Source organism: Lepisosteus oculatus, chromosome 9, assembly GCF_040954835.1.
Source record: "Lepisosteus oculatus isolate fLepOcu1 chromosome 9, fLepOcu1.hap2, whole genome shotgun sequence".
Lineage (NCBI taxonomy): Eukaryota > Metazoa > Chordata > Actinopteri > Semionotiformes > Lepisosteidae > Lepisosteus > Lepisosteus oculatus.
Genome location: NC_090704.1, coordinates 4,694,072 through 4,716,663, shown reverse-complemented (window position 1 = coordinate 4,716,663; position 22,592 = coordinate 4,694,072). Strand labels below are relative to the sequence as shown.

At 49.0% G+C, this 22,592-nt stretch overlaps 3 protein-coding genes, 1 long non-coding RNA gene and 5 other non-coding genes across 12 annotated transcripts in view; 8 read left to right on the top strand and 1 right to left on the bottom strand.

Annotated features, from left to right (window-relative positions):
- The first annotated feature begins 76 nt into the window (after positions 1–76).
- Positions 77–11,535, top strand: hectd3 (HECT domain containing 3). The gene is made up of 21 exons (XM_069194023.1): positions 77–806; positions 1,529–1,689; positions 2,609–2,701; positions 3,114–3,255; positions 3,427–3,548; positions 4,347–4,460; positions 4,683–4,765; positions 5,005–5,170; positions 5,871–5,952; positions 6,625–6,807; positions 7,305–7,357; positions 7,439–7,503; positions 7,955–8,058; positions 8,881–8,994; positions 9,505–9,594; positions 9,710–9,916; positions 10,104–10,233; positions 10,392–10,466; positions 10,581–10,662; positions 10,950–11,021; positions 11,316–11,535. The coding sequence occupies exons 1-21, from the start codon at positions 453–455 to the stop codon at positions 11,398–11,400; spliced, it is 2,577 nt and encodes an 858-aa protein (XP_069050124.1). The 5' UTR covers positions 77–452; the 3' UTR covers positions 11,401–11,535.
- A 1,567-nt stretch (positions 11,536–13,102) lies between these two features.
- rps8a (ribosomal protein S8a) lies at positions 13,103–17,634 on the top strand. The gene is made up of 6 exons (XM_015355234.2): positions 13,103–13,175; positions 14,512–14,618; positions 15,291–15,390; positions 15,682–15,857; positions 16,941–17,070; positions 17,479–17,634. Exons 1-6 carry the CDS (start codon positions 13,172–13,174, stop codon positions 17,586–17,588), a joined length of 627 nt encoding a protein of 208 aa, XP_015210720.1. The 5' UTR covers positions 13,103–13,171; the 3' UTR covers positions 17,589–17,634.
- Positions 14,355–14,428, top strand: LOC138241320 (small nucleolar RNA SNORD55/SNORD39). The gene has a single exon (XR_011190546.1). It is a non-coding gene; the product is annotated as a small nucleolar RNA SNORD55/SNORD39 (small nucleolar RNA).
- LOC138241323 (small nucleolar RNA SNORD46) lies at positions 14,696–14,803 on the top strand. Its single transcript, XR_011190549.1, has one exon. It is a non-coding gene; the product is annotated as a small nucleolar RNA SNORD46 (small nucleolar RNA).
- On the top strand, positions 15,499–15,567 carry LOC138241322 (small nucleolar RNA SNORD38). Its single transcript, XR_011190548.1, has one exon. It is a non-coding gene; the product is annotated as a small nucleolar RNA SNORD38 (small nucleolar RNA).
- LOC138241321 (small nucleolar RNA SNORD38) lies at positions 16,463–16,530 on the top strand. Its single transcript, XR_011190547.1, has one exon. It is a non-coding gene; the product is annotated as a small nucleolar RNA SNORD38 (small nucleolar RNA).
- LOC107078351 (uncharacterized) overlaps positions 17,635–22,592 on the top strand; it is a 17,284-nt gene continuing 12,326 nt past the window's right edge. The window contains exons 1-3 of one of the 2 annotated variants that reach the window (XR_011190376.1): positions 17,635–17,987; positions 18,751–19,447; positions 20,047–20,216. This is a non-coding gene — a long non-coding RNA (uncharacterized lncRNA). Of the gene's footprint in view, positions 17,988–18,750; positions 19,448–20,046; positions 20,217–22,592 lie in introns of those variants that run through there. The other variant, XR_001479295.2, reaches the window with a different exon arrangement.
- LOC138241329 (small nucleolar RNA SNORA35) lies at positions 17,782–17,915 on the top strand. Its single transcript, XR_011190555.1, has one exon. It is a non-coding gene; the product is annotated as a small nucleolar RNA SNORA35 (small nucleolar RNA).
- best4 (bestrophin 4) overlaps positions 18,777–22,592 on the bottom strand; it is an 11,584-nt gene continuing 7,768 nt past the window's right edge. For all 3 annotated transcript variants that reach the window (XM_069194021.1, XM_006634743.3, XM_069194022.1), the window contains 5 exons: positions 21,757–21,834; positions 20,986–21,135; positions 20,538–20,618; positions 20,035–20,189; positions 18,777–19,343 (listed from right to left, as the gene is read on the bottom strand). In XM_069194021.1, coding sequence (XP_069050122.1) covers positions 19,004–19,343; positions 20,035–20,189; positions 20,538–20,618; positions 20,986–21,135; positions 21,757–21,834 — 804 coding nt within the window. In that variant the 3' untranslated portion in view covers positions 18,777–19,003. The remainder of the gene's footprint in view (positions 19,344–20,034; positions 20,190–20,537; positions 20,619–20,985; positions 21,136–21,756; positions 21,835–22,592) is intronic.

The window sequence follows — 22,592 nt, the reverse complement described above, 5'->3', positions numbered from 1 at the left end:
CCTGCCTAAATCCTCACAAAAATGGAGAAAGGTTGCACATGTGTCACTGATTTTTTTTTATTCTTCACTGTCAGGTTTTATCTGCAAATACGGCACAGCGGTGCTCTCGTTGGTGGGTTTACCTTTGCTCCGAGGGGCAGATACTTAGTAAATGAGGGTGTCGGGCGGCATAGAAGGAAACTGAAAAAAACAATTCTGAGGGGTGGGTCGTTTACAAAGGTCCCTGATCTGCTTCAGCCACACGAAAGATACACACGGATACACACGCACCGGAAAATGTTCTTAGTTTGAAAAATCGTGTGTTTATTTTCAGGTGTTTTGAAGTAAACGCGGAAGCTTGCTCGGCGAGTTGGGAGGGGGGGAAACGTAACAACATCAACCACCAAAAGTCTGTCAGCTGTAGGTGACGGGCTGCGCGGCTCTGCGGATCCATCGCGGTAGCGGCTGAAGACATGTCACCGGGCGAAAACTCCCACGTCCTCCTGGGAAGGATCCGCTTCCTAGTGGAGTGCATCGACTGTTTCCGAAACAGCAAGCCGCTGCCGGCCAGCCTGTGCTTCGTCCCCAAGGAAGTCTGCTACAAGATCTGCAAGGACTCGTCCAGCGGCGCGAACGCCCCGGCCGGCGCCTCCTCCTGCAGCTCCTCGGCCGGCAAGAGCCTGGTGTCGGTGTGGGAGAGCCCGTCCCAGGCTCCGCAGAGCAAGAAGCTGTTCAAGTTCAACATCGAGCCGAAGAAGGGCACCTGCATCAGGACGACCGGGGAAGAGTACTGCAACAGCTACGGCCTGTGGGTCAAATTAAACAAGGTAACTCTTAATTGGACTACTTTTAAGACCGGGGGAGAGAAAAACATTTTTTCTACTTCCGCGTTGGGCGACGTCACGCCGCACACGCGGTATCACGTCAGAATTCTCTTTCCTGCCTTTGCTGACGCCGTCGATATGCTGTAACGTTCACAGTGTTGATTAATCTGAAGCTCACACTCCCCAGGGTTTTAGGACCTTTATTGAGAGAGGGAGATAAAAACCGACCAGATAGGGGATCCTTCTCCATTTGGGCTTAATGCAATAAAAAAAAAATCTTATGCCGGAAAGAACGTATTTTTAAGAAGTTCTGTGCTTCAGGGACTTTCTCAAAGTGTTGGGAGGATGTTTACAATTACAACAGCATTGTCCATCTCATGACTGACTCATTTCCAACTACACACTGGAGGTGATCGCACAATTGTTGGTGGGGTTTCAAGGCAGCCGTTCAGACTGTTTCAAGTCGTCTAATGCCGCGTATTTCTTTCGGGGGGGTGTGATTCGAAAGAAGGCTGGTTTGTGCTCTTGCTGTCTGAAGCAAGGCAGTTCTTCAGCATGGAGGACCAGCTGTGTCCCCTGAGCAGGTAAGACAGATGTGCTCAGGGAAAGGACCACTTTGTTTTACAACATCCACTCCAGCAAGTTGGCTTTCAGTACCTCTGCCTGGGGGGGTCTCTGGTGGGGTTTCCGCTGTGCGCTCAGTGCCTTCATCTCTCCGTGTGCAGGAGCAGCTGGAGGAGCACAGGCCCGGTCTGGACGTGGAGGAGGGCTGGCTCCTGGTGTGCAAGCACACCGAGGGCGGCGACAGACTGGTGCCAGTCGAGTCCCCCGAGACGGTCTGCAGGCAGCAGCAGCTCTTCGGATACGACTACAAGCCCTGCACCAGGTCTGAGAGGCCGAGAGGACCCGCGCGCTGCAGGGGGGGACCAGTACTGCTGTTGTGTGTGCCCGCGGAGGATCACGTTTCCCAATCAAAAGAGGCGATCGTTTTTTGAAAATCACCTGCAGCCTTTCTTGGTGCCTATGCACCAGTTGTAATAAAGCATACGACACTTAGAGCTCACTGCTGTTTCCAGGACCTGATGGGTTCTGTACTGTGAGGCCCATAGCTAATGTTTGTCTTTCAGGGAGTCAGTTTGGCACTCTTTCTAACCCTGCAGCTCCCAGCTGGCAGCCCACTGGAGCTCAGCAGGTGTGAGCCTGGTCAGTACCTGGATGGGAGACCTCCTGGGAAAGAACAGGTTGCAGCTGGAAGAGGTGTTAGTGGGGCCAGCAGGGGGCGCTCACCCTGCGGTCTGTGTGGGTCCTAATGCCTACGTAGAGTGATGGGGACAATATACTGTAAAAAATGTGCCACTGATGAGATGGGGTCCTGACTCTTCATGGTCATAAAAAATCCCAGGGCATTGCTCGAGAAAAGTAAGGATGTTACCCTGGTGTCCAGGCCAAATTTCCCCCCTGGCCCTTACCAATCATGGCCTCCTAATAATCCCCATCTCTGACCTGGCTTCGTCACTCTGCTCTCCTCCCCAGTCATAGCTGATGTGTGAGGAGTGGACCGGTGCACTCTGGCTGCCGTCACATCATCCAGGTGGGGCTGCACCCTGGTGGAGGAGAGTCCCCATTACCTGTAAGGCGCTCTGAGGGGTGTCCAGAAAGGCGCTATATAAGAGGATTGTTATTATCACCCGGTTTCCCCGAGGGCAGCCGCGCGCTGCTGTCCCGGATGTGGGAGAGTTGTGTTTCTGAATGATAAAAGGCAGAGGCGGGTGGACTGACCCGTGGGCCGGCTGTGGTTTGCGCAGGTGGGAGCAGGTGGTGGACGCCGAGTACAGCCTTCACCTGGGCACCAGACCCCGGATTGCAGAGCAGGACCCGGCCGGCGTGCAGAAGCTCAGGTGAGCGGGGGGCGATGGTTGGGGCGGAGCGGTGGCTCTGTGGCTAAGGATCTGCGCCAGTGACCGGAAGGTTGCCGGTTCAAATCCCCCGGCCGGCAGAGGAATCCTACTCCGTTGGGCCCCTGAGCAAGGCCCTTGACCCCAACTGCTCCAGGGGCGCCGTACAATGGCAGACCCTGCGCTCTGACCCCAAGCTTCTCTCCCTGTCTCTGTGTCTGTGTCTCCATGGAGAAAAGCTGGGGTATGCGAAAAGACGCATTCCTAATGCAAGAAATTGTATTGTATTGCTAATAAAGAAACATTATTATTATTATGGGAGAATTCCCCCGGAGGTTCCGCTCGGGTGGTTCAGAACGAGAGCGAAGCTCAAAGCGCTCTCTTCTTCCACCCACCCCCCCCCGTCCCACCGCAGGTACGTGCCCCCCACCTGGACGTTCGAGTGCGATGAGGACCTGGTCCACTATTTCTATGACCACGTCGGCAAGGAGGACGAGAACCTGGGCAGCGTGAAGCAGAGTGTGGAGAGCATCGACGTGTCCTCCAACTCCATACGGGTACGCCGCGCGCGGCGCAGGGGAACATCGGCGCGTTGCAAAGGCAGCTGGTCCCACGCGCCCGCTGCCGAAGGGAGGGGTTCTGATTGCCGGGGGCGGGAGCAAGCGAATGGGACTCGGGCCCGAAGGGAGAGCCCCCCCCCCGCCTCTGACCATGTCTGGCGTGTGCAGGAGGACCCCACGGGGAGTGTGGAGTGCCTGACCGATGGGGACGCTGAGACGTACTGGGAGAGCGATGGACTGCAGGGCCAGCACTGGATTCGCCTGCACATGAAGAAGGGCACAGTGGTGAAGTAAGGAACTCTGGTCCTTTATTGCCAACACCAGGACTATAGACCAACCAGCAAGACATTAAGATCGAACGTACAGCTGTTATCTGATGCAACACCAACAACAGAAACCACCCCTGAAGAGCCTGCTTTTCCAAGCTTGCTGCTCGGAGGGGGTGGAGAGGTTTGGGGGCGTGCTGGCCAGTGCCTGCCCGGTTTCAGAGTCCGACCTGATGATCTAAAACAGTGAGGGGAGGGAACTCCAGCAGATGAGCATGTTAGTCCTCCAAAAGCACACAATGCTGTCCTTTGCACTTCTAATTTGAACTACATTTTAACTCCCCAAGCACCAATACCTGCTTTACCTTTCAGAAATTGCAGGAAAAAGATGTAAGATCTGCTAACATTACTTAAAGTTTGGTTTCTTATCACGCCTGTTTTGTGTCCATTTTATTGGCTGAGTCTTGCCCAAAAAAAAGAAACTTACTTTGCAAATGTGTCTCGAAGCTCAGAGAGGGAACACGCTGAGGTCTTTATGCAGGACCTGCTTGCTTGCAGCAGCACACCTGGAACGTCAGGTTTTAAGACGTCTTTCTTCCTCAGTGAGTACCGCAGTGTACCAGGCTTATTTAAGGATGACAAAAAAGACTATGTATAAAACGTGACAGCACTTATTTCACATAAAAAAAAATTGAATCCTATGAAAATGCAAGTAATTATGCAATGCTAAGGAATTTTCTTTCACTCTTCAGTCCTGTTCACTGTCATACAGTGTCTAGAGTGCACTCTGAGTTAATTCTATTTGTTGTTTTTTTTTCTTAGAAAGCTTATTTTGACAGTTGATTCGACGGATGACAACTACATGCCCAAGAGGATCACCGTATTTGGAGGAGAGGGAGATAACCTCAAGAAACTCAGTGATGTTAATATCGATGAGTAGGTAACAGTGCTGACTACACTGACAAGTGGTAGCTATCTGTATGATGTGGTACAAAGGTGTCAGTTTAAGTAAGAGAGCACAGTGAAGTTTTCGTCCTCAGGCTATCGGAATTTATTTGTTCCAAACATTGATCATGAGAAGAAACGAGACGTTTTATTTGTTTTTGCAACGTTCGGCTTTGTCTTACAGATTCGGTCCTGTTCTTTTATTTTTCTCAGGAACCTGATTGGAGACGTGTGTGTGCTGGAAGACATGAGCTCGCACCTGCCCGTGATTGAGATTCGGATTGTGGAGTGCAGAGGTGAGATACCGCAGCACAACAAAGGAACAAAATAGATCTGTGTCCAAGACGTGACATTGGCCAACGTGATGCATGGAAAGAGATGCAGAGCATCTGTTCTTGCACGCTGTGCCTGGGATCAGTCTCTGATGCTGCTTTCCTACGATGGTTTGCCAGTTGTGTTCCGTTGTAAAGTGCTGGAAGTATTGTACGTAGCTGGCGGTCAATATACGTCCCCATGGTTGAATTGTGTGCTCCAGATGAAGGGATTGATGTGCGGATCAGAGGGCTGAAGATCAAGTCGTCCCGGGAGAGGGACTTGGGCCTCAACGCCGATATGTTCCAGTCCCCCAACCTGGTGCGATACCCCCGGCTGGAAGGCACGCCCCCTGACGTGCTGTACCGAAGAGCCATCGTCATTCAGAGGTGCGGAGGAGTGGGGCGCCCCCTGGTGGGCACGTGGCTGGCGGCTGGGTCGCGCCGAAACCCCCCAGATCAGGGGGGCGGCATCCCGCGGAGAGCAGAGGAGCCGTCAGAGACAAAACGGACGCTGTTGCACTTATGGCGGCGGCGGGGGGGGGAGAGGTTCAGAAATAACAGCAAAGTCTAGGAATGAGAAAAGATGCCGTTCTGAGAGAATTAATAAATCAAGACGTCATATGTAAGAACACCAATTACATCCAATCATAAACATTTGTGAGAGTGGTTCCCAGTGTTCCGAAAGCCAAGTTGTAAGAAGTCAGATTCCGGCGTTTGGAAATGGCAGTGGAGGGAGACTTCCTTATAAACAGTAGCAGTTCATTTCAACGTTAAGGGTTTTTAAAGGCAAATATGTGGCCACCCCCCCCCCCTTTTTTCACTGTCTGCACCCATGGGACACTGAGCGCGACTTCATTCTGTGATCGTGTGAGGTTAACTGAAAAAATGAGGCATCGGTAGGTCTCGTAAATCCGAGGGGTCCAGAGCCACACACGACATTATCAGTCGTAAGCAGGATTTTAACATTTGAAAACGAATTCTGAAGACAACAGGGAAGAAAAATAATATGCAGTAAATTATTTGTACACTGAATACTGTGAATAGGTTGAATACTTTTTGGGAGGTTTACTATGATCTTTCATTTTAGGTTCATCTCTCTGTTGGACAGTCTTCTTCCTCATCTTGTTCCTGCGTGGGATTATACATTGGGAACCTTCAACCATCTCAAAGTAATTCCTTTTCTTGTCGTTTATGGCACAGTATTCCAGAGTGGCAGCATAGTGCTTCCTCGGTCAATGAGCTGGCTTCCCTCACAAACTCGTCAGCAGGAATCCAGTCAAACGTCAAACATGAAACCCCTGATGTGCATTGAACGCGGCCATTTGAATACTTATTTCAAGTATTTGAAATCATTACTATTGTACAGTCTGTTATATCCTGTATAATTTAATGACCGAAGTCTGAAGTGAATTAGGGAGGCACAGTGGTTAACGCTGGGGCCCTGGATTCAATTTTGGACCTGAGGTGCTGTCTGTGTGGAGTTTGTATGTTCTCACCGTGTTCATGTGGGTGTTCTCCAGTTGTCTCCCTCAGTCCAAAGACACACTAGTGGGTTAATTGGCTTCTGGGAAAACTGGCCCTGGTGTGACCGTCTGTGTCTGTGTCTGTGTGTGTGCCCTGCGATGGAATGGCTTTTCTGTCTTGCCTTGCGACTGGTGCTTGCTGGGATAGGCTCCGGCTCCCCCACCACCCTAAAGCAGTTAGGGCATGAATGGATGCCTGAAGTGAATGGGTGAAGGATGGTGCTCCGACAATTTCAAGTTCCCAGGCTCACCAGCTGCAGTGCAGTGTCTGTTAGCAACAGGCGCTGGAGGGTGTTTTGACCCGGTTCTGTGTCCCAGCACGTCAAGCAGTTCCTGCTGCTGTCCAAGAGGCGCTCGGCCCTCATCACCCAGTGCCTGAAGCACTCGGAGACCAGCAAGCCCAGCTTCATGCCCAGGCTGTACATCAACAGGAGACTGGCCATGGAGCACCGTGACAACCCCTCCCTGGACCCCAGCTGCAAAAACGCCGTCTTCACCCAGGTAGGCCGGGCGGGCGGAGCCGTCCCTGGTGCAGGCGTGGGCCAGCACTGGAAACCAGTGGGGAACGTTGCAGAAATGCGAAACACATATAGTAGTCACGTTAAAACGCTCATTCTCTCCGCCTGTTCAGAAGACTCCCGTGTGATTGTTCTGGTGGGCATACGACTGCCTTATCCGAATGTTTCGATCGAAAGCTTGGCTCAGCTCTGGAAAGTGAGCTGCTGAAGTGAGGTTTGAGTGGCATGCCTCCCCCCCACGCAAGCAAACCTGTTCATCTGCCACCGGTGATATCGGCACACCGCGCTTCGGACCGCTGGGCGGGTTCCCCTGGGAGGTCACCGACCGGGCGGAGTCTGTGCCGAAATTGGGAAAATCAATAAATGGGGAAAAGATGATCCTGTGTGTTGGCACTAGAGGTTGTGGTCCAGAACAGAGTTGTGGAACTTTTCTTTTTTTTTTTTTAAACAAAAGCCTTTTATTTTGTGCTTGTTTCTCAGGTGTATGAGGGTCTGAAACCATCGGATAAGTATGAGAAAGTGCTGGATTACAGGTACGTCCTGTTCTCAGAGCCGGATTGAAACTCCTCCTCGTGCCAGAGGCGGCTCGGTCTCACTGTGCGTCTCTGCTGTAGGTGGCCAGTCCGGTATGACCAGTGGTGGGAATGCAAATTCATCTCCGAGGGCATCATTGACCAAGGTTGGCTCTGGAGACTCCAGTCCCATTTGTTTTTCGGTTTCCTTACTGGTTAGATTAAAATCCCTAGATACCCTTTTTGATTCACCCAGAAGCAGAATGTTTATGCTTGTTCCTGGGAAGGGTGGCAGAAACCTGGGCTACACCCTCGAGGGGGGACTTGACACGCGCTCTTTCAAGGTAGCGTTTAAGGTAGCCGGGCATTGAGAAACCTGAGTGGTCGGAGAATGGCCCTCCCAAGCTGTAGTCTCTCAAGGAGCCCGGGTCTGGAATCGCTGCTGTGTTAAGGGTCATGTCGCCAGACTCTGTTTGTTTTCAAATGAAACTGAGCGCTAAGGGCTCATATGGCAAACTCATATTCTTGTCATTTTCAAGGATCAGAAAAATGAGAAACGGCTCGAACTATAGAACTATAGAAAGGAAAGGTGAACTGAGGCTTAGTCTCTCCTCGCAGGGGGCGGGTTTCGGGACAGTCTCGCCGACATGTCTGAGGAGCTGTGCCCAAGCTCGGCCGAGTGCCCTGTGCCCTTGCCCTTCTTCACGCGGACCTCCAACCAGGTACGCTTTTATTCCAGGAGCTCTCCCGGGCGTGGGAGACCGCCCACCAGAATCCGTCCCAGCCAGGCATGCGTATTACACGTTTTTCATGTCCCTGCTCATGCAGTGTGTTTACTGGACAGGATTTTTCTAACTCGGAAATGAACTTCAGACCATCTGTAACAGAATTAAGAACAAGAATTCCTTTACACCTACGTAGCACTTTTCTGGACACTCCACTCAAAGCTCTTGACAGGTTATGGGGATCCCCTCCACCACCACCAGTGTGCAGCCTCCACCTGGATGATGTGATGGCTCCCCACACACCAGCTCTCAGTGGGGAGCAGAACAGAGTGATGGAGCCAGTTCAGAGATGGGGATTATTAGGAGGCCATGACTGGTAAAGGCCAGGGGGATATTTGGTCAGGACACATTTGACAACCCTACTCTTTTTGAGAATTGGCCTGGGATTTTTAATGACCACGGAGAGTCAGGACCTCAGTTTTTACTTCTCATCCGAGGGTTGGTGCTATTTTTACAGTATAGTGTCCCCGTCATAGACCGCAGGGTGAGCACCCCCTACTGGTCCCACTAACACCTCTTCCAGCTCCAACCTTAGCTTTTCCCAGGTCCTGGCCAGGCTCACACCTGCTGACCTTCAGTGGGTTGCCAGTGGTGAGCTACAGGGTGATATAACTGCCAGCTATTGAACTATATCGGCTGCACAACTTTAGTGTTGCACGACTTAAACCTGTCGTCTTTATGGGCTGGAATATCCCCATGCCAGCTGCCCTTGGTGGGTTGAGTTTGCGTGCTGTGATGTGGCGCTGCTGTGTTGCTCAGGGCACTGGAGAGGCCCGGGACTGCTATGTGCCCAACCCCTCCTGCAGGGAGTTTCAGAAGTACGAGTGGATCGGCCAGCTGATGGGCGCCGCGCTCAGAGGAAAAGACTTTGTGGTGAGTCTGCGTCACGCCTGCCTGTTGCTTGGACCGGGAGACAGAGAGTTAAGGAAAAAGGGGAAATCAAAGCTTTGTTTTTTATATAATAAATTCAAATCAACATGAGTGTTTTTGTTCAAATCTTTTTTAACATTACACTTAACAAACCTGGTTATGAACTTTGACTGAAGTCTGACCTCTAGACAACAGATAGCATGAGCATGATTGCTTCCTTAGCTCCTCCGGCTCCAGTAAGAATTGCACTGCATGGGCCCGTTTCCCTTCAGTGCAGAACCTGCTGGCCGCTGTGAAGGGCTTGCGATCTGAGGGTGATCTGAGCATCTAAGCCAGAATTAATCAACCCCATACGGAACCTTCTAATATATGAATTATTGAATCCTTAATTCATTGATTAACACTTTGATAAATGTAGATCAGTTGGGACAAATACTTGTAAAGGGATGGATTGGATGAGTCAGTGTTGAGTCGCCCTGATCTAACCCTAGATTTGCCCTGTGCTGTTGTTAGGTACTGGCTCTGCCGGGGATTGTGTGGAAGCAGCTGACAGGGGAAGCAGTCAGCTGGAATAAGGATTTCCCTGCAGTGGACTCTGTGCTGGTAAGCGCCACTGCAATTCACTGCCAATTTGTGCAAGAGAAGGGCCCCGTCAGACCCAGTAGAATCTGTAGACCCTGTGTAGGTTTGACTTGCGTACATTGGCTTTAATCTGCAGGTGAAGCTGCTGGAGGCCATAGAAAACATGGACAAGGAGACCTTCGAGTTCAAATTCGGGCAGGAGCTGACTTACACCACCCTGCTGAGCGACGGGCGCATGGTGGAGCTGGTCTCTGGGGGCGGCAGCACCGCGGTCACGTTTGAGGACCGCAGAGAGTTCATTCGCCTGGTGCAGAAAGCCCGGCTGGAGGAGAATCGAGAGCAGGTACAGCGCAGCCGCGACGTCGGCCCAGGACGGTGCATCACGCCCCCCCATAACATAACGCACTCAGCCGGGAATTCACTCCAGAGATCGCGCGTCACTCGCGGTCCCATTGCGCCATTCTGCGCTCTGTCTCGTGCCTCCTCTGGCTGATCTCTTGCGCGTGGGGTCGGGGGGTGTGGTCTTTCAGATCGCCGCCATGCAGGCCGGGCTGGTGAAGGTGGTGCCCCAGGCCGTTCTGGACCTCCTGACCTGGCAGGAGCTGGAGAAGAAAGTCTGCGGAGACCCAGAGATCACAGTGGAAGCCCTCAAACGCCTCAGTGAGTCGCGCGTCCCACGCACAATGCTCACGGCTTAAGCACCCCGAAACCACGGGCCCCTCCGGCCACTGGCCAGCAGACGTCGACAAAGTCAGGGAAAAATTGCACTTGGCACGGCTGTACTAATCGAATCATTCAGAATTCTTTTGTTCTCCCAGCACGATACGAGGATTTGGAGCAGTCCGATGAGCGAGTCCAGTACCTGTGGGAGGCGCTAACCAACTTCACCAACGGTCAGTGAATATCTGGGCTGAAGGCGTTCTTCAGGGGCTGCTGCTGGGGGTGCCGGCTGATTGCACTCAGCAGCAATTACACACCTCCTGACAAACCATGTCTCTCCTCCCCAGAGGACCGCAGCCGGTTCCTGAGGTTTGTTACCGGAAGGAGTCGCCTTCCTGCTCCCATCTACATCTTTCCTGACAAACAAGGGTGAGGCCTGGTCCCAGGGCTTGTTGTTGGGGAATTTCCAGTTTACAAGACGGATTAAACAACCCAGCAGCTGTTTAAAAGTCTCCTTCTTTCTTAACTCATCAAGTATTGATGTTATTGTCTTCTGTGTTTGATACATTTTATCAGAACGTTTTGCTAACATCATATAGAGGGTTATTTTTATTCTGTAAGGTTTTTATTGGACAGATATTGGCAGCATTGCTTGCTGAGCTGTGTGATGTCATTAGAATAAATGTGAAAGAATGTATCTTTTATTTTTATTTAAGAACTGAAACCACAGATGCCCTTCCACAGTCTTCCACCTGCTCCAGTACTCTGTATCTGCCAAACTATCCCAGGTGAGTCCAGAATCTGGCACTGGGCACATAAGAAACACCGGGCTGCCTGATGATATGGATTAAACTGGTATCGGAAGAAACTTGCAATGCTGAAAATGAACAAAACAGTGTATTTGAATAAGAAAAAAAAGGTGAAAAATTCCATTGCCAGTGTCTCATTTTTTGTGAACACGGGTTTATTGCTCTAATGCCTGTTGCGAGAATGCTTTTGCTTACCCTTCGTGGAAGTTTAATATGATGTCACACTACCCTGACTCATCCTTGGCGTAACTGTCTTTTTGTTTCCGTCTGCAGCGCTAAGGTCTGCGAGGAAAAACTCCGCTATGCTGCTTACAACTGTGTGGCGATAGACACAGACATGAGCCCCTGGGAGGAGTGACGAACACAAGTTATACTGTTGCTCCACCACCTGGTTTTCTATTCTCTTCCTGCAGCTGATCTCGTTCATATGAAATACCTACAGTGAATGCCAATCACATCTGTACATAATGGAAATAAAGAGGGTGAATTATAACGCTGGATTTTATTTATTTTTCTTTTGTGCTCGTAAAAGGATGGCTGAGACTCAATGGACACTGCAGCACGTTGGATTGTAACGTGCTTCTGAAGTCTGTTTTCAATGGTAGTTTATTTCTTTACAGAAATACTTTGGCTTCTTCAGTGGTCCAGTGTAAAAACAGGTTTCCCAGCTGTATTTGCCCCTAGAAAAGTCAGCAGTGCTCAGCCTGTTTCACAGCATGTCCAGGTTTATTTCACTTATCTGCTTTTTGCTGTACTTTCTTGCACTAGCAACTGGACAGCTCTGTAGTAAGGGTGTCAGCACTGCTGCAACAAAGTCCTGTATTTAGGGTTTGATTTCATCCTTGGGTATCTGTGTGGAGTCTGCACGTTCCCCCTGCATTTTTGTAGGCTGTCGCCAGAAACACAGGTCTCCTTCCACCTCCGAGAGGTGTCTGCAGTGCCAGGCAGGGTTGGCATGGCGGATATCCTGTTGAGGGAGAAGGCACCCAGTCTAGCTCCGCACCCTGAGCACAGAGGATGGGCTCCTGCTCGCTAGCGCCCTCATCGGGAGAGCGGCCTGCTGATGATGGACTGATGACATGCTTTTCAAACCCTTGTTGAAACACAGTCAGTTTGCGGGTGTACAGTAATAGCATGAAGGAATAAACAGGTCACGAAAATGGGGCTTTAGTGTTATATGGGCAGCCTTGTGGGAAATATGTCAGAAGGTCATTGGTGCTGGTCCTCCTGCCCTCTCCACTCCAGCTATCCTTCATGTGTTCCACGTAAAGCACAATCCATCTGTGATGATCCTTCACTCCCCTTGTTTAATGAATTCCCGTTACTCCCAATAGATTTAAGTTCTGATTCATACCTGTAGCCATATCCTTACTTAACACTTGATTTTCTATGCAAATATGTATATATGTATATATTTTGTTGTTGTCGTGTTTTTTTTTTCCCTATCTGTACACCAATACTGCTGCTGTAAAACAAATTGCCCCCTGAGGGATAATAGAGACTCTATAAATGTATTCTATTAACATATATATATATATGAACATAATGCATGAAATGTGTATGGCAGGTGTCCCAGTTCAAATCTAACATTTCTTTCACCATACAGTACATACATTCCAGACACGTTCTTGTATCACTGAGTACAGCACTTGAATTCTATGCTAGGTTTTAGAAATTTAGACTCCGTAGTTACATTTTTGGTCTTGTCTTTTCATCTGTTGTGTGTGGTTTTTAATGTCCTAAAAACCAGGAAACAATTTACAACATGCACAGCGTAATCAATTGTTCTTGTTGTATAACATAAGCATGGCCACATATGTTCACTATATGTGTAATACTGGACATTGTGAGCATACTGATGGAAAATAAGGACATGATCTGGGTCTGTTTTGACTAATTCATTTCAAAACGCATGTTGGGAGTGTAATGGGGTGGGAGACTTTAAAAGGATCCTGTAAAACTCCTATATCAACGAAGAAATGTCATGCCCCTCATTGACATGGTTCACCCTCCTGAAGGTAACGCTTGCCACTCAATGACGTCACCTCTCGCGTTTTCTCGCGATACAGGGCCGCTATCAAACCTGACCGTGAGTCTTTGCGTTTCCTCTTTCTAGCCAGCGCCTGAGAATGGGTACGTGTTTATGTGAAGGGGTCGGGATGGGAATCGGCTTCCATCTGCATCTAAAGATGGTAACTTGGCCCGATAAACTGGGCACCGACACGGTGAAAGTATTAGGGTTCAAAGTAAGAGTGATATTGGAGAGAATACACGGTTAAATGGTCAATAATAGAGGTTTGATTAAGAAAAGGGGTGAAGACTGGGAAGTGTCTCAAGATGGCTGCCCGCATGGGGGTTCTTAAACCGAGAGACGTTTCAAATTTTATTTTGTAAAATAAGTAAAAAGAATTAACAGTAATTAGACGTTCAGAAACGGTCGCTTCTGCTTTTAATGTAGTGAGGCGGACGGAAGCGTGTGAAACCGAGATTGTTATGGTTTCGTCAACTGCAACTTGTAAAGGACACGCAGAAGTGGTGCTTTGACTTCTTGCTCCGGCAGGTTTGTAAGAAGCGTTCGGTGGTGGTGTTGTTTTTTGATGACGGACCTCTGTTTGTAAAGCGTGCGCCGTACCCCTTTTAAAGTGGATTTGGCGGAGGTCCCGGGGTTCGGCGGCGCTGCTGCCGTACTGCCGCAGGTGAGCGATGCCGGTATCGGTTCTGCGAAGCTGGACCGCCTGTTGGGGCTTTGAAACTGTGCGCAGCTTCAGCCGTGTATCGTAACGCCAGGTACGGACACGGGCTAGTCTTCAGAGTGGTTACTTGGGGTGGGGGGGGGGGTCGTTGGACGCCGGAGGGCTGGGTGCGAGAAACACGTTGTGAGGAGCCGTGCACAGCAGGCCGCCGTGAGGACGATCGTCTTTATTTCCAATGTGGAGCGGCGCTCTGGACACGTGTTTGGCTGCGGGTTCAAATCGGGGTTGCAGTACCGTCTTCCTCGACTCGTAAACCGGGTGCGAATGTAAGTCGTTGCTGACCTCAAAAAAAAAAAAAAACCCATCTACCATGGTAAAGCGCGGCCTTGACTGCAGGCTGGCCTTCCCGTTTCCCGGTGGAGTTAGATCCATGTGGGAGTGGGGTTAGATTATTCACTTGGGCGCCTTTCACTAAGCGCTGCTCTTTCGTGTTGCAAATGAAAGGAAAGGATAGCTGGAAAGCCACGTTTTGTGTGTGGGGCTGTTCGCGGCTTTAAGCCCTCGTGTTGGGCGCTTTGGCGCTGGGAATCGGGATGCAGAACCGGGGACGTAAACCGAGTGTGTATGATGACATTTTTTTATGCGGAATCCGATTTAAACTGCGGATAACAACCTTGGAGAGCTGAACACTCGAGTCTCACGGGCCGGCGCCGGGTTCGTTGGCTTTCTTCCGGCGATGCTCTGATCCCCTGTCTTGGTTCCCCCTGCCTCCCCAGGTATCTCAAGGGATAACTGGCACAAACGCCGCAAGACCGGGGGGAAAAGGAAGCCCTACCACAAGAAGAGGAAGTATGAGCTGGGCCGGCCCCCTGCCAACACCAAGGTGAGGAGAGCGAACCGTGGCCGGGCTGCTGCTGCTAATGAACGTCCGTGTGTTGTTTCTGGGACGGGACGGCGAGCGATGTGCGTGATGAAAACGTGACCTTAGGCGGGTTTCGTTTTTGATCGTTTTGATCAATGCCTCGACCTGCCAATGTTGGGACTTGTCATAGTTACACTGATCACATTGCCTTCGCCGTGGCGGGAGCTAGTGGGTGGGAAGCCGCATTAATGTGGACTGAAAAGCGACGCTGCTCGAGTTGGGAGGGAGGGGGGGGGGAGGTGGAACGAAAGGGTGGCCCTTTGTCGAAAGTGACCTTTTGTTCCCAGTTTTGAAGACCCGACTCCTCTTGTTCACAGTGTTGCCTCCTTTCCATTAGGAGCGAATGGGGTCATCTTTGCTCTCTTAAGTGTGCCGAAGAGGGCTGTCGTGGCACATCAAGTGTCCTCGTCTGTTAGCACCTGCCTTAACATTTGCCATTGCTTAGTTTTGGAATTGGGTCCATGCTGACATTTACGCATTCCTGCAGATGCTGCATACACATGCAGTTCGCGCTGCCGGAATTTCGTGGGGCAGTTCCACCGCTCCTTGGTCTCGGTCTTCGCAGAAGCGTTTCTGTCGGGCGGGTCATCTTTTGCTAAGATGCACATGGTGTGTTTTTGTGTTCTTCCCAAGATCGGCCCCCGCCGTATCCACACCGTGAGGGTGCGTGGCGGCAACAAGAAGTACCGCGCTCTGCGTCTGGATGTGGGAAACTACTCCTGGGGCTCAGAGTGTGAGTTCAAGCTTTGCATTAGTTGCCCCTCTTTTAATGAGCTCCCGATCCCTGCTTGCCAGGCAAAGGGCAGTCTTCACCCTAAAACTGTTCCCTGTTTTCTCCAGTCTTCTTATGATGAAATCTATCCAGTTCTGCTACTGAAAGAGAAGCGATGAAACCGTAGATCTGAAGAAGACCTTTCGTTATCAAATTCTGTACTGTCCTTGCCAAGCATAAGTTTCCAACTTGCTTTGCTCTTTGTCTGAATGTGAAGAAAATGAATTCTTCTCACCCCCTTCCCCCTTACAGGTTGCACACGCAAGACCAGGATCATCGACGTGGTGTACAATGCCTCCAACAACGAGCTGGTGAGAACCAAGACGTTGGTGAAGAACTGCATCGTCCTGATCGACAGCACCCCCTTCAGGCAGTGGTATGAAGCTCACTACGCAACTCCCCTGGGCAGGAAGAAGGGTGCCAAGCTGGTACGTTTGCGGCTGGCAGGACTGTGGAGTCTTTGGAGCCGTTTCCCTGCTGACGAAACCAAAGTGCTCAGCTGTTTGGGACGAGTCTAATCTAATAATATTCTCGTCTTTAGAAATGAAGCAAATCGACTTCCAGATCGCCGTCAGCCTCCTGAAACTGCAGGCTGGCGGTAACCCACTGAAACTTTGCGTTTTGCTATACAGCTGACCTTTTTTAAAATGGCCTTGAAATATGAGAATATAGTCGTCCCAAAAACATGAGCACTTTGTGGTTTTTCTTTTTACTGTGTAAATGTGTGTAGGTTTTAATTAATGTACTCCTACATTTGTTATAATCTTTCATAGATGTAAGAGGGAGTCAAAGAGAATACAAGACACATGTTGTCATTGCAATAGTAAAGAGTTAAGGGGCAAGATAATGCAGGATGAAAGCTAATAGTAAAAAGCTATCATTTTACATTGTGGTGGAGGTTGCCTCCAGACTGATGGGTTATATCTGAGTAGTCAGTTGTCTGAAGTACAACAATTGTTTTGTACCGTCAGGCTCTGCTTTTCCTGAGTAAGAAAAGGGAAATCTGTAATGTGGTTGATACAGAACTTGAGTCTTTCAGTGATGATAACTGTCCAGTTCTGCTACTGAATTTAAGCGATGACATTAAAGACTCTGAGGAAGACTTCAGGTTGCTCTAGGTATTGACCACCTTCTTGTTAAGCTTCAGCCATTCACAAGTGAGACGCAGCAAAACCAGTAAGATTTGTTTCATTTGTCAGCTTTTGGAAATACAAATCTGGTTGGTTGTGCCACGAGACCCTTAAGGGCTTTAATGTAAATTATTTTTTTTTAACATCTAAATTGATAGAGGTTCCTGCTTTGGGTTTTAACTGTGGATATTGTATTCCTAAAATGGTCACCAAGCAGTTTGTTCATCTTCCTTTGTGACACTATCCCAAGCTGCTTTGCGCAGATTCTGTAATTTTCTATTTGTTCTTAATATATTAAAGCATTAATGAAGGAGACTATATTTCCTCTATTTTCGGTCTTGAATCTCCAGGCTCCTGATGCCCTGTAGTTTTTTCTTTTAGACCCCTGAGGAGGAGGAGATCCTTAACAAGAAGAGGTCGAAGAAAATCCAGAAGAAATATGACGAACGCAAGAAGAACTGCAAGATCAGCTCTCTCCTGGAGGAGCAGTTCCAGCAGGGCAAGCTGCTGGGTGAGTAGTGGGCCTGGAACTCGAAGCGAAGTGGAGAGGTGGCTTAGGGTCTCCTGGGGTGGAGTCTATATACCTGAATTTCTCTCCCCCGTCTTCTCATGATGAAATCTATCCAGTTCTGCTCCTGAAACAAGCGATGAAACCATAGATCTGAGGAAGACCTTTTCATTGTAAAATGTCTGTAATGCCTAGTACATCGATGCATACTGTAGTAGATTAACTTTTGGATGTTCTGGTAAGATTAAGGTAGCTGCTTTGCCAAAGGATAGAATCTGCTTTTTAAACCTCCAGAAAAAGTCTCCTGCTTTGCAGCCTATATCCGTGTTCAGGTTTGGCTTTCAACGCAGACTGCTGATCAGATCTTCGGAAGCGCTCTTTGCTAATGCAGTACTTCCTCCTTTTTTCCAGCCTGCATCGCCTCAAGACCAGGCCAGTGTGGCAGAGCCGACGGCTACGTTCTGGAAGGCAAAGAACTCGAGTTCTACCTGAGGAAGATCAAGGCCAAGAAAGGCAAATAAATGTACAGAGCTGTTTGATACCACCTCAATAAAAAAAAATCAAAAAGTCCTTCATTGTGTTCTGTGGTGCTTTATGGCTAAGTTGCCTTTTTCTGTAGTGAAACTGATTTGTGAAATTGTAGTTTTAAAGGACTGGTGTAGCTTTTCTGTGAGGTGAAGAGATTTTATTAATCTGCATAGTAAGTGGTTAGGTTTGCACTGTTAAGTAGCCTGTTGGCCTTTACCTTGGCTCTTTGGTGTCATATCAGTGCCACACTAACCTCACAGCTTGCAGAAGGGATGAGTTTGCGATCTGTAGCTCCTCCCTTTCGAAGGCTGGGAACACTTGAATGATTCTTTAGGATGTCGTAGGAAATGAGTTGTACGTGAATCTTTCATTGCCTTGTGAATGTGCAAAAGGTAAGTCTCGGAAACCGATTTGCTCGAATTTCCTATAATCTGGATAGTTCTGTGAATTTGTTTAGTTGCTTTGATGCTTTTAAAAAATAACTCGGATGTCGCGTAAAGTTCTAGTGCCGTGTTGAAGATTTGGTTTCTTAGCATGTAATTGCACTGAAGTTAAACCAGATGATGCTTAAGCATAAAGAAATGCCAATTAAATTTTTCACTGAAACTAATTGTTGTCCTGTGTTGTACTTGTTCTGATACTGTCTCTGCAGTTTTGAGGTGGCTATAAGTTAGATGTACAGGGATGCGATATCTTCTGGAAGTGTGGAAAAACTTGAGTGACTGGGCTTCGAATGCTTTTAGATTTGAAGTTGAACCCCCTGCTTCAGCTCCCCCGGCCTTGGAAGTCGGCTGGGCCAAATGTTCAAGTTTAAGTTTACAACGTAGTTTGTTCTTGTGCTAACCTAATGACATCTAACAAGTTCTTGCCAAAGAATCCCCTTTTAAATATGAAAGGCAGGGATTATGTGCTGTTTTCACATTGTGTAATATGCATTCTGTCATGTTTTGATGGATTGCTTAGCTCATCAGAAATATCGGTGAAACATAGGCAGGGGTGTGTGGGTGTTGGGACCGCACACTGAAGGAACGGGTGGAATGAGGCTGCTGTGCCCTTGGGCAAAGTACTTGTCCAGTAAAGGTGCTTTCTGTGTAAACTGCTGCTCCGCAGGCCATTGTAGTGAATGAGAATTTGTTCCCTCCTTTTCTCATCCAGGCTTGAGACAAAGATCAACAAGGTGGGATTGGAATAGACATTTATTCGTGTATTACACATATTGACATCATTTACATTACCGATCAGCCTTCGGTAAATTCGGGGGTGGTCTGTGAGCTGTTCGGTTCTGTTGCGGGAGGATCTCGCTGCCTGGAATTAACCTGAGACTTGGGGGGCATTAGGGAAGGTTGTCCTCCTGAGTGGGGCCTGTGTTGCAGTAGTCGATGCAGGGAGGGCGTGGAGCAGCCCTATTTCAGGCGTCCGTTTGCCCACTCTCGTTGGCCGGCGGTTCGACGCTGATGGTCAGTGCAGCGATGGGGCCCTCCAGGCGGCCGGCGGCGGACCTCTGGCTGCCCTCACCCTCGTCCTCGCTGTCCTCCTCGTTGATGCGCTCGGAGCAGTCCCGCTCCTCCCCCTGCCAGGGGTTGGAGTTGACGCTGTCGCCGCGGAGACGCAGGGCGCGACGGCCGAAGTTCTTGAGGCTGATGGCCGGGGAGGCGACGGCCAGGAAGCGGCTCAGCATGGGCGTCTGCGTGCGCGGCGTGTGGGGGCTGGGCTCCACGGTCTGGTGCTGCGCGGGGTCCTCGCTCATCCTGTGGGCAGAGCACAACGCCACCGCGCTGAGACTCCAGACTCGCGCGGGCCGGGACACGGACTCCGACAAACAGACGACGTGATGTGGGGATGCACCTGCAGCGTAGGTGACTTTCTCCAAACCACATGGCACTGTCTTTTTTTTTTTTTAGAAGTGCCAGTAGGAGTTGTTTGGTTAACCCTGACCCTAACCCACCCGAAGATGGCCCCACAGCCAAAAGGTCGTGCTTCTTTTCTTACAGTTTATATTTCACTGTTCGTTCAGAAGAAATCTGAATGCTTTACTGGGGTACACAAGCGGTGGCTCTGTGGTTAAGGATCTGCGCCTGTGACTGGAAGGTTGCCGGTTCAAATCCCGCGGCCGGCAGGGGAATCCTACTCCGTTGGGCCCCTGAGCAAGGCCCTTAACCCCAACTGCTCCAGGGGCGCCGTACAATGGCAGACCCTGCACTCTGACCCCAAGCTTCTCTCCCTGTCTGTGTCTCCATGGAGAAAAGCTGGGGTATGTGAAAAGACGAATTCCTAATGCAAGAAATTGTATAGGGCTAATAAAGAAACATTATTATTATTATACAATTCCTTATTGGGGCTGTGGTAGGTAACTACATGCTTTGTTAGGAGTCTTTGCTCATACGTAATACGTGAGCTGTGCCAAAGGGAAGCTTTGAGTCGGTCTTGTGTGCTGCTTACCTCATGTCGAAGGTGGACCCCAGGAATGAAGGTTTGAGGGTCTCGGCGGCAGTGGCCAGGGTGTAGGGGATGGCAGTGGAGGCTTCGTTCCAGTACTTGTCCTTCTCCGCAGGGGGCAGGTTCTGATACATGTCATCGACAGCCAGCAGAGACACCTGGGGACACACGAGCACACTCTGTCGGTAAGCAAACGCTGAATTGTGTTCACTGGAGTGTGCTCAGCGTCTTTCTGTTCAGATTCCAGATGAAAATCTTCTTCAGAGAAAAAACAACAACATTTTGTTCTATAATACCCTGGACTGTAGAGATGTTGGTGTCTTTATTATAGGGACATCATACAAATCAGTAGTTGCTGATAATTTGGAAATAGTTCTGAGATACAGATGGAAACTTAGGATAAACATTTGTGATGAAACATCAAAGCTTCTGGGATACAGTATGATCATACTATGATCTGGAGACTTGTGGCCTGAGGAAAAAGCAGAGGTGTTGCAGGTGTTTACCTGAATGTTTCTATCAATCAGTTTATTTGTTTCAAAGTCATCGTCGTCCTCTCCGAATGGATTGATGATCTGTTCGGCTACCTGTTTTTTTAAAAAAAAGAGTTGTGTTTGTCAACGAGAGAGAGAAAAATCTCACTACCGGTGCGTACTCGAAAAGAAAACGTTCCTGGCTGAGCTCCCACCTATCATTCCCATTGTCTTGCTACATCATTTTGAAATTAGAAATCAACGTTTTTGGCACCTGAAAAGGCCTCCATCCCAGACATGTTGTTTTTTTCCTTCCTCCTTATTTGTTTGCTTTGAATCTCAACACACTGACACACCTTATCTGCTCAGAACTCCTAAAGAAGAAAATGGCTGGGCTGGGCCGGACTGCATTAATATCTGCTGGACAGCCTGCAGTGGCCCAGGAGATGTCCTGACGAAGCCTCGTCTTGAGTACCCCTACCTTTAGCCATCCAGCATAGAAGAAGAACTGCAGCAGGGTGAACACAGGAACATACAGATCGAGAGCATCCTCACTGTCCTCAGAAGGATGCAGAAACTGCCGACCGACCAGGGTGACGGTGAAGAAGGAGTAGACAGCGATGGTGACCACCTGGAGGAGACAAGCCGGGGGGGCTCAGGTTTCTCCTTCGCTGATTTCTGTAACCCTGAGGTCACACAGACCCCAGCCTGCTCTGCACAGAACTGCTGTCAGGCTTTTATTTACTATAGTTTCCCAGAAGAGCTCACATCCCCGTCATGCTGCACAGAGCCCATTAACAGAACAGAACTGAAATTGTAATTTAGAAATTGAGATACGAGTTACATGATCCTTTTTCTTCATTTTTTTAAAAACTGAACTTGAGTGTAAAGTTCAGGGTTGTTGCAAGAGAATCCACAGTAGCCCTTCTAAAACCAGGAGGGTAGACTAACCAGAACCTGACAAAACAATTATCATATGGGATTAAATAGTGTGGACCTCCAGATGATGACCATTCTCTTTTTCAGTGTCCTGCTCTGCTTGTAAACTGAGAAACTGATTTGGAAACAGAGATTTCGGAATGTACTAGAACCACCTGAAGCTCCAGACTGGACCTTGGCGTTTTTTTCTCTGTGTTAACATGTTAATAGTGTGATATTATCTCCCCTGGATCATGTGTGCTGTATGGCCATCCAGAGTCTAGCGCTGATTCCACTTACCCCGAAGGAGAAAAGAAAGTATTCAACTCATTACCTGCGTGTAGACAAGTGGAATACTGATCCAGTCATAGTGAAACAGCATGCTGCACTTAGCTCTGTATTTATTCAGCTCCTATTAAAAGAAAGGACAGTGGTTTTGGAGAATTAATGCGCCACATGTTGAATGTATGAGTGTGCTTGTGCCCTGCTGCATTCGTGACCTCAAAATGTCACATAATGGACTTCCTACACAGAGGGGTTTGCCAGATAATGACCGAACAGTATTTGTCCTGTACGTTACGCAAATATACAAGGTGATTTTCTGCACCGATGCTGGATTCAACATAGTTGCATTTGTAAGTTCATATTTTTAATATTTATCGCTCTGGCTAGCTGGATTCTTGCCCCTGGATGAATCTGTTTGTATTCTTCCTTGATTGGCTTGGTTACATGATTCTTTTCAGGATTGATACTTGCGAAGTTACTGTACTGTGTTAGTGTGAAGCAGGGATGCCTAACCCTGGTCCCTAAGGGTGCTGTCCAGTTTTAATAGGTCTCTTTAAATCTCCTGTGGTTTAAGAACTAAGAAAGGCTTCGGGTTTCTAATTAACAATTAATTACTTCAATTAGGTAATTAAGGCTCGGGTGGAAAAAAAACCCCAAAGGCCCCCCAAGATTGGAGTTGTGCCCCCCTGGAGTAAAGAGTAAATAACAGAACAGGCCAATTCTGGAGCTGTTTGCAACTTATGTGCTTACAAATCCAATGGGCTTCTTCAGAATGAACAATGAAACATCAATCTGAAGCAGGATTGGAAAATTAGTTTAAAACCCAGACCAACTGGCAACACTTTACACAAAGGGTTGTGGGAGTATGGAACAAGCTACCCAGTC